General features: G+C 40.3%; 1 protein-coding gene across 10 annotated transcripts in view; it reads right to left on the bottom strand.

Moving 5' to 3' along the window:
• Positions 1 to 507: 507 nt before the first annotated feature.
• The window catches only part of TOX2 (TOX high mobility group box family member 2), a 327,518-nt gene continuing 317,215 nt past the window's right edge, over positions 508 to 10,810 (bottom strand). For 9 of the 10 annotated variants that reach the window (XM_088674521.1, XM_035123036.3, XM_088674523.1 and 6 more), the window contains 2 exons: positions 8,497 to 8,627; positions 508 to 1,688 (listed from right to left, as the gene is read on the bottom strand). In XM_088674521.1, coding sequence (XP_088530647.1) covers positions 1,652 to 1,688; positions 8,497 to 8,627 — 168 coding nt within the window. In that variant the 3' untranslated portion in view covers positions 508 to 1,651. Of the gene's footprint in view, positions 1,689 to 6,385; positions 8,628 to 10,810 lie in introns of those variants that run through there. The other variant, XM_035123035.3, reaches the window with a different exon arrangement.

The following is a 10,810-nucleotide window of genomic DNA, read 5'->3' as shown; positions in this document are numbered from 1 at the left end:
AGCTCCATACACACTGCCCAAGCTTGTGTCACAGAGAGATCATTTCGGTGCTGCCAACTGGTTTGATTTGACTGGAGTGTCCCGGAGGTGCGCTCCATTGTCTCGTGAGACAGATGGAGGCCAACAAAACAACAATACTGGAATTCCAACAACAGTAGGGCAAGGGCTGCAGAACCTTCCAGCAGGGAGGAGATATCTGACATAGGATTTCCTTTCCAGTGTCAGACCTCTCACCCCACCCACCGCACCATGCTTCCTTTTTCCTCCTGGGATCACAGCATTGCAGGACCACAGGATTTTAGGGCCCCAGCTAATGAAGCAAAGAACACTGGCCGTTCTTAAGCCTTGCATTGATCTTGCATTTCACTGTGCAGCTACATCATTAGTCACTCAGGACTTGGCAGCACAACCAATGGAACAGTATTGTGTGTCTCCGAACAGTTGGCACTTCCATCACGGAACCGACACAACAGCACCTGTGTGTGTTCCACAAAAGAATGAGGCTGCTTTCTTTCTACTTTTCGTATGTTTTATTATAAAGAAAGGTAAGATAAGCATTGTGAGCAAAAATGTGCAGGTACTGCATAAACAGCACCACAAAGAAAATAAAAAATAATAATTAAAAAAAACCCATGGAAAACGCACTTTTCATAAACTGTAATCTGCTTTCTAATTTTTTCATAAATAGACAAAAATCCTTGTCAGCAATTTTAAATAGATGGACATATGGCTGAAAAAAATATAATAATGCCATATAACATGGATATAAACTGTCCATTTCTTGCTGTACAAATAATAGAAACGAGTTTGGCAGGTTTTTTTTTTTTGTTTCTTTTTATACACATCTCCATTCTATGTATAACTAAAAAAATGTGCTACAATTAATATAAAATGCTTTTACTATAAAGTAAACTACTAATTTCTTCCACAAAAAAATCTTAAAGATGTCTTTAGCACAGTTCTAAAACATTTATTAAGCTACTTACAACTATCCAACAAATTATATTTTTCATGGTCTTTTCACATTGTTTCCCTCTCATATTTGCACTTCTGCTTCCCATCTGCTCTGTCCACCTAACCTCCAAACAACAGGTTTTAATTTTTAATTTTTAAATTTAATTTTTTTTTGCCAGACATCTGAGGCCTTTCGCATGTACAATATTCACAACAGACTTCACATTTGTCTTGCACAAAGGTTAGTGCCATTTAGCAAGTCATCGAAAGAGTGTCTTCTCCTGCTGAGCCAAGCCTAATGCCTCTGAACAAGCGCAGCGCCCGGGTCTGTGCTGAATCTAAAAAGCAGTTCGCTAGGAAAATGGTCCATAGCTAAGCTGGTGGCAAGCAGAGAAAGGAGCACGGGGCAGGCAGGTGGGGTTGGGGGGGTCCTTTGTAAATTTTGTTCTTTGTGATTTATGCAAGGTTGGCTTCCATGTACAATAGGACTTTGGAGAAGAAGGAGAAAGGGAGGGAGGGAGGAGGAAGAGGAGAAGAGAAGGAAAGGAATAAGCTGCTCTCAGAGCCAGGATATGAAGCCAAAGGCGAGGTGCTCTCTTGCCCATGTGACTTGCTTGATGCCCATCTGGGTAGCCTGTATCACAGACCCTCTTAAATGTCCTTCCTTTTCACCTTTGCAGAATGGAGATGTCAGGGTTTAAGTGAGGTAGAGTGACTTGTCCCTTGGCAGCATGCTGTAAGAGAAACAAAAGGAATAGGATGGGTGAGATTGTGAATCATAAAATCATAATACAACCACAGGCTAGGAGGTACATCTAGATTATATTCCATACTGGTATATAGGTATATATATTCCCTACTTGCTATATACTGTAATTGCCACAAACTGGATTTTTAAAATGTGGGATACAACTATCCAAGCCTATTTGATAGCAACATTAGGATCACCTGTGCTTGTAAATTAAAAATAGATGGGAAGGCAGATTAAAGGGCAATCCTTCTTTCCTTGGCTTGAAATTCATAATGATTACAGAGATCTTAGGTGCAAAACACAAGAATCAAAACCAATGGGATGTATGCTGTTAAATCTAATGCAAATTGAAGCGGCACACTGTGTCTTCGAGAAAGGATGTTTTAAAAAGTTGCCCTCTCAAAGAAAAGAAGCAATTTCTTTTTGCCAGATTATGAATAGCCATCTCAATCAAGGTGAGGGACAAACACAAGTGTCAAAGTAATGAAAACTCGTTATGTTAATTTAATGATATCTATCTATTTATCTTTTTGCCAAACCATGAGGATGAGTTCAACTGAGACAAAAGTGGGGTAGGAGAAGAAGAGGCTACAAGGAAGTAAAAGATTGGGGATTTCAGGGCAATTTAAGCCCCCCTCACTTGCATGGCTTCTTAGCTCTTTTGTTTTTAAACTGGACCCCTGCTCCCCATTACATAACTTTAAATTAAAAAATTCCTTCCAGCAGCACCTTAGAGACCAACTAAGTATGCCATTGGTATGAGCTTTCGTGTGCATGCACACTTCTTCAGATAAACATGGAATGCACACGAAAGCTCATACCAATGACAAACTTAGTTGGTCTCTAAGGTGCTGCTGGAAGGAATTTTTTAAATTTTGTTTCAACTACGTCAGACCAACATGGCTACCTACCTGTAACTATAACTTTAAATAGATTGGCCCATAACTGTCACTCCAAATTTGGCCCTCTGTGGTAGCTAATATTTGCTGGTTTGTGCCCTGGAGATTAATCCTCCCCTCAAAAACACTGGAGTAGGAATAATGAGAACAGAGCGAAGTACTTCACTGATATATCCATTTGCAAAAGTAGTCAGCATCCTATCATGTCCATCACATTCTCTCTTATAATTCACTTATCTGTACTTTTTTATAAGCAGCATTTAAAATGTTCTGTCTTCCTATCCTCAGCAAAGATTTAATACGTAGACAAAGTAGTGAGGTCTTCTAGTACCAAAACTTCATTAATTTTACAAACTACTCTGCCAAACACATTACGGGCATTGCTATAAATAATTGAATCCAAACTAAGTGTGCTTGCTATGTTTTATCTCTCCTTTCTTACGGTGTTTGTTCACTTACTCAAGTGATTTGGAAGACTGAATAATTTGGAATGAATCTTCCAGTCTCCATCATGAATTAGTGTAGTCTGTTTTTGTTTGGACAAACTGACTGTATGCAAGTCAGCAGGTCTGTGTGATTTGCTTCACAGACTAATGCTCTGTTCAGGCTGCTTATCCCAGAGTGCTCCCATGACCACTCTGGACTAAAAGGTTTAAAGAACACAGCCTAAATTACAAAGTTTGATTAAGATGCCCAGAGAGCAGATCATACATGGTGGCATGGAAGGGTAAACAATAATTAACTGTGAGAGATGAGAGCGGCTGACGATTATTCAGTGGTCTAATGTCTGATAAACAGAGAAGAAAAATAAACACAGCAGTAGCCTTTAATGAGAAAAGCTCAGCGGTCGTGACCATTATTAGGCTGGAACAAGCCTGAGTAAAGTAACAGAGCAAATATTGATGGCAAGGTTCTAAGATCTGCTGCTCAGATGCTACTGCAGTTCAGATTTGGCACTCAGTCCTGATAGTGCTGAAGCATTTTCACAAGAAGCTCTGAGGATGCAAAAGAGGAAACTGCATCATATTGCAGGGGGTGGAACTCTCCATGTTCCTGTAACAAGCAACAATCTCAAGTAGCAATGCATTCAAACAATGTCCTTCCAAAGCCAATATCTGTGCCTCACCAGCTAGGGATGAGATGCTACTGTTTAAGCCGGGCATCCCCAAACTGCGGCCCTCCAGATGTTTTGGCCTACAACTCCCATGATCCTTAGCTAACAGGACCAGTGGTTTGGGAAGATGGGAATTGTAGTCCAAAACATCTGGAGGGCTGAAGTTTGGGGGTGCCTGGTTTAAGCCTTCAAAATGTCTGAAGCTTTATGGGTCTGGTTTGCTCCACTAGATAATCAGAATCTACAATAAGTAGAGTAGTCAAAGCAACTTTTGTGCTATTTGTGCTCACTAATTATATGATAAGCATGCTTCAAATCAAGGTTGCAAGGTGTGTGTGTGGATGGCTCAAAATTTCTGCAGACCATCCATACCACCTCTCTTTATATAAGCCTGCACTATGCTGGAGGTACATTGCAAAAAAACAAAAAAACAAACACCCTGTTTTTCACCAACATGATTTCCGTTTGTGAAGCTTACAACATGTTTTCATGAAACCATCCAACCCAAGTCCCAGCCCCTACAGAATCTGAACAAACATTTACTGTTCTGAAACAAAACGCAAAAAGAACACTAATTAGGAAGGAGGCTGGGTTTGCTAACTTTAGCAAGGTAGTACGGTCTAGGGCTATAGCATCCGAGAGCATATGAGAGGCATGTTGCCATTACAAATATTTATTGAATAGCCAAGTGCATTTCCTACAATTATGGAATTAAACAATTGTACTATAGTGCCATTCATTTCCCCCTGAATCCCATTATCAAAGGATTACACTGTGCCTATCATCAAATTGACCCAAGCCCACTGATTCTGTCCAAGGTGTACTGCCTATGTTAGACCTTCACAACAGACGTTCAAATTATGCTGACTTTGAAAGAACAACAGTGTGTTCATTGAAAGCATCAAATATTACGAGAAGACTGGGAGCACGATTCGTCCAGGGGTGACATTTGATGCAGACTGTCATACACTGTGAGGGAGGCCAGAATCATCAGCAACCCCCACCCTCTGCCAAAAATATATATATCCCACACTGGAATTTTGCTGCAGAAGTAGGTTCACCTCATAATCTGCTATAATGATTTTCTGTCATCCTTAGCCTAATCTGCATGGCTTAAATATGATTTTCCAGGAATATGAGATAAAACCATGAAATCTGACATTTTCACTGTGACAAAGGCATGAAATGTGAGCGCTTTGATCATGAATGGTACGGGGCACTGTACACACAATACTGCATATTGCCAGAATGCCAAGAGCTTGTTTTCCTTCCTTAGAGTGGCTACCTGCCTGCTGCATTCATGTTTCATTAGGGTACTCTAGCATTCTTCAGCATGCCAATATGCCTAAATAATGCAATTTTTATATTGGGTTATATATTATGTTGATATTAAGCTATATAATGAAGCTGCACTAAAGAGAGGCTTCTAACTTACATCAGCCCCCAAACAGGTGTCTCATTACATGACCTGCCCTCTGAAGTGTTAATGTGTGACACACACACACACACAAACACAGACACACGGGGGGGGGGGGGAGAGAGACTGACTTACATGCAATGTTTAAAAATCAGCCCCTTTTTGCTGCATCACATAGAACCAATAGAAACAGCAACATTTTGGAACGTCCTGAATGCCAAAAATGCTTGAAATTGCTTATTTGCCTCCTACATTATTATAAAAATAACACATCACACCGTTTCTTCCTACTGCAAAGTACTATTTATTCCACAGCAAGTTCTATGTGGATACGTGTAGTAGGAAGGACCCAAACAAGCATTTCCTCTACACAAGTTCAAGAAGCATTAAGCACTGGCATTTCGAAAAAATTATGCCTTCTCTTGAACTTTCCAGATTATTTAAGGAAAAACACTTCCCCACTCTTTGTAGGAAGGGGCCTTGAAGTCTGGCCTTCAATTTCCCAAATTCCATTTCTGCCTAATGGAGGTGAAGGTGGGGCAGCCTTGTCTCAGAAAAGCATCTTTTGTCACTTTACCTATTTGTCTGGTCCTTTAATAATACAATAGATAAATGTGCACTCTGGTGCTGGAGATGGGAAGGCATACAATGGAACTTAAGAAAAGGAAAAGAAAGAAAGAAAGAAATTCCAGAGTGTCTCCCCCCCCCAATCCCTTTTTGAAGGAAACAGTTCGGAAAAGAGAGAGAGGAAGTGGGTTAGCAATCTCACTTGTTTCTAGTCAATCAGAGTTGTGCTCAGCAGCTTTTGCTACAAAGCGGAGAAATGAGTTTTTGTTAAACTCTGTCTTGGAAGAAGGATGTATGTCTGACCCAAACACATTTGGTATACGTCCACAGCGGGCTTGTGGCTGAAATGATGGGACACCTGGATGGATGGAATCATCCTCTGACTAGCAGGGGAAAGGTCACATCATGCATTTAAAGCCATAGTTTCTCCCACAAAGAATCTTAGGAACTACAATTTCCAGCATCCTTTGGGGGAAGCCATGCATTTTAAATGTGCATTAAATGTACATAGTGTGGAATGTGGCATGTCTTCAGCAAGGGTCTTTCTCAGTAATGCAAAATGAGACCTTTTCATTTGGGATCTTACATATGAAAAGAAGAAGAAGTTTGTCCCTTCTTCTATATCCCTGGCTATAATTTAAAATGTTGGCCACTATTTTTCTTTTTTTAAAAAAGGTCAGTATTTACCTAAAAATTTTCTTTAAACAGTTAACATTTGAAAACAGGGTGCTCAGTTCCTCCTCTAAATGCCAACATTTAAACACTATCCAACTTTACAGAGCCAAGTTGTAACACTTTAGGCCTTATGTGTACAGAACTCTTTTGCCACAGTACTGGAGACAAGGACAGCAAGAAAAACTTTTCAGGCTTCCCCTGGAGGCAGGGTGGGGAGGTGGGGTTTACATTCACAAAGAGGACACTACACTTGAGGGGGGGGGGAAATCCCTGCAGCAAAGCAGCTTCAAAACAGACAGAAGTAATCCTAAGGGACCAGTACAATATTCACTTGTGCTACAGAAAGGATGGGAGATGGTCCCTATGCAGAAACTCCACTGGATGACCACAGAGAGTAGAAATGAATGCTGTATTTCTGGATGGAGTGATGCCATAGATAAAGCTTGAAGTTTCAATAACATATTCCTGTCTTCTTAAACAAAACAAAGCCCAGTGCTTAATCCACATTGCAACTGAACTATCAAAGCACCTTCCAGGGAACCTTGGGAATTGTGGGGTTCTCCCCCTTAAAGGTACTGAGAGAGTATAAGACCAAACCGTTGAACTGCCTCAGAGAACTGTGGTTCTCAGGATCCTTTATGAGATTCTTTATTGGAAGCAAATGACATGTGCCAGTCAAACTGGTATATGTTTGCAATGATACACAGCTGAAGGGGGAGGGGGAGGCTAAGCTTCCCCTTCTGTGCATTTCTACCCACACAGCAATACATGAAAATAGATGTGTAGCCAATCAGTGATAAGATCCTTATTCTCACAAATCAAAGATGAGATGATAAACATGGATTTTAGCTACACTGCTTTAATGGACAGAACCGAATTATTCTTCATACACCAAAAAATGCTCTGTACATAGGAAGCAGGTATCAAGAAGAATGGTTCCTAATTGGCTTTCCCCATGCCATGATAGTATTCATTATGCAACGAATCACATGATATCGTGCTGTAATCAATGCTTCCTGTTCTGACTCAGGTGTCTTGTGGGTAGGAAGCAATGGACTCAACATTTAGCTCAGCCCTACATTTTTTGCAAATCATAAAGAAAAATCACACTGCACATGCTCAGAACTAGATGAGCACCAGCAGGATGGTGACACTTTGTATGGGGATTCTTGCTTGTATACTGAATGAATTGTTGATGCAATCATGTGCAATTGATTGCTTTTTTTAAAAAAAAAGCCTAGTGTTGCAATGCATTCGTTCATGTGCATTACTTAAAGCAGGGATGCCGAGCCTGTGGACCCCCCTCCCAATATTGTTGGACTACAACTTCCATAATCCATTGTCACTGGCCCAGCATGCCAGGGCTGATGGGAATTGGAGTAGAACAACTTCTAGAGGGCCACAGCTTCCTCACCTGATTTAGATGGAGGAGAAAATAATGGGAAACAATGGAAGGTTGCAGCAAGAGCAAACGACAAATTCTGATATTAATTCTAGAAACTATGAACATTTGGAAGGCAGGAAAGTAGAATACTAGGCACAGCTGATCCACAGAAGATCCGATAAATTCATTTGTTTCAACCCACTTGGGAAAGTACCTACTTCTTTCTAGTGAGCGTTTTCTAGTAACTCTAAAGAGTGAACTGAAAGCATTGAAAACCAGCATGCACACGTGCCATTTGGTAAGGGAAAAGATACAGATGTATTACTACTTTCAGCTAGCAGAAGTTATAGAGGGCTATGAGGAAATGCAAAAGCAGAAACCTCTGGGTGCAGATGTGCTCAATCATCATGCCTTAATTATTCAATCCGATATAATCGGTTTAAGTATCACATCACATATCCACATGAGTTCTGACCATTTTCTTGGTACAAACTCATAAAAGAAAGGACGACTAAAGAGAAGAGTTGAGTTTTTGTCAAGTTAGCACTGGGCCACTTTAGTCTGAAAACACAGTTGTTCTGAAGACAAGATAGCATTATTCCTTAGAAAGGTATTAAACAAAAACACTCATGCTCAAAAACAAGTATGAATGTTTTTGAAACATCGTGCTTTGATTACTTCCATCATTTAGACTGCCCTCTAAACATGCTGAAATTTCTTATTTTGTCTACTGGCCTGCAGTGGTTAATTCCGCACTCTCTGCTGGGGTATTCATTGTCCCACTCGGTATTTCCTGGGGGGTTTGATGCAGCAGGTGATCGCGGCCCAACACTGTTCTGAAACTCAGATGACATATGTGAGAAGTCCTAAATGTGGAAAAACAGAGGAAAAGAAAATGTTATGAAGCAGGATATGGGCAAAACAGTCTGGCTTTACCTATAAATTCCAAACAGAGTCCCAGCTGAGCAAAGTGCTTAAATGTCTGGATAGCAATAGGTTCAAGAACTTAATTTAAATCAAGACCAAAGTGAAAATGTACAACAGGATGTTTATTCTCTAAAGAAATCAGCTGCTTTCTTTCTCTTCCTTGTTTTACAAGGTCATGTTTTGAGAAAAATTCATTCCATATTTATTGCCCATATTATGCACAATGACACATGCTTTTGCCTGCATCTATGTTTTTGTTTTGTTTCTTTGCAATCATAACCACTTTCCCCAAAAGAAATGTGTCTCTCACTGCTCTAAGGCATTAAAGTAGTTGAAGTTAAAGTAATGTGGTGAGGAGAATCTTTACAAGCACTGCTGCTTCATCCGATGACACATTTTTGACTACAAAAAGCTTGAGAGACAGTCTAATGAGAGATGCTGTTGCAGATCCTGGTGTATGATTTAATCATAATCAAATGAACAGCATCTATTAACTAGGAAAAGATGAGATCTGAACAAGGAATTCAAGCAACAAGGTTTACAAAAATTAAGCTTTATTTGGGCCAGTGATGCAAAATACTCCATTTCCAAGTTCACCTACTTTAGAGCTCTTCAACTGACTTTAATTAGTGTTAGTTCTACTTCACTATAATTATTTTGAAGCCGGTTTGAAGATTTTGATCTAAATTACTACGTTGCAAACTACCACAGTGATAAACCATGACAAAAATGTTCATATTAACAGATCACTTCTCACTCTCAATCCCCAAAAGAAAGCTAGGAGCATTATGCTATTATAATATTCAAAATATTGATAACCATGATGTGACATTTCAGAAGGAAGACTTTCAATAAAGCTATTTCTCCCCCTCCTCCCCAATTGACATCAACCAGGTGCAAATACAAGGCAGCTCAGAATCCAAGGAAAATACTAACTCTGAGTAGTTCAGGAACATGGAAGGTTCTGCTCATATAGGTCCATGTATCCAGGTACCTATATGACAGATGTCCAGAACACATAAACTATAGGGAAACTGCACTGCAGATTCACCTTTGAGCTCTAAATAATAAATGCACTTAATGAACAAACCCACGCACTTGAAAATGAGTGCCATAACTTTGAAATGCTTTTCAGTACAGTAAAAGGATTTCTGACTGCCGAAGTCTCCATTAGTTAGCACAGCAGAAGCAATGTTGAGCTTTTGCCACTGGTGCTTTGGGGTGCCTGGCTAATATATTGCTCTATTTTGGGGCAGTATATAGAAACCTCCCGCAACAGGGTGGTGCATTTTATTAGAGGATTCAAATTATTGCAACCCAGAAAGTAATGACAATTAATGACCTTTACGTGCCATTTGAAAAAGTAGACTTGGGTATGCCAACTTGATGTGATTCAGGAGGTTCGTGATGGGTAGCCCCTTTGAAGATCAGGGAAATTATGCTCTGGGATGTGTTTAAGCCTTTTCTCCAATGCCTTTCCCCCAATGTAAATCAGCCCACACTCACCAAAAATTGCTACTAGCTAAACAAGCGGAAAAGATAGCAAAAGATGCTATTCCTGCCTTTTACCTCTTTTGGAGCTAATAGCAGTTGGAGGAAGGGTAGCATTGATATGGGGGGAAAGGCATGGGGGGAAGGAAATGCTGAAACAGTGGCCTTGTTCACACATTATGGTAGATCATAGTTAATGGTTCATGATGAATATGTGTTATCTCACTATCTTTGCTCCTCCCATGGGAGAAACAAACCATGAACTTTGGCTTAGCGTCACATCCAAATCAGGGATCATGCAACCAAGGTTTATTCTAGGGGCTTGCTGACCACAGTTTGCTTGAGCAAAACAAAACCACAATTCTTGCCGGGGATCGTGGTTTGCTTTTCCAAAGCATTAACAAGGACAAACAAAGAAGAGCAGCAGATTTGTGATAAATTGTTAACTGCAAGGGTGAAGTAGGCCACTCTCTTCCAAAGCACAATTTCCCCAATCTTCAAAGCACCCCAGTGGGAGCTGCTGATTAGCAAAACAAATAGCCAAGGGACACCCCAATCATGGATCTTTTGAGCATCGTGTCTAGTTCAGCCACAAGTTCGCAAAACCCAGTTGTGCGGAATTCATGGTTAA

Source organism: Zootoca vivipara, chromosome 7, assembly GCF_965207765.1.
Source record: "Zootoca vivipara chromosome 7, rZooViv2.hap1.1, whole genome shotgun sequence".
Taxonomy (NCBI): domain Eukaryota; kingdom Metazoa; phylum Chordata; class Lepidosauria; order Squamata; family Lacertidae; genus Zootoca; species Zootoca vivipara.
The sequence above is the reverse complement of the archived record's forward strand: the minus strand, read 5'-3'. Positions and strand labels throughout refer to the sequence as shown.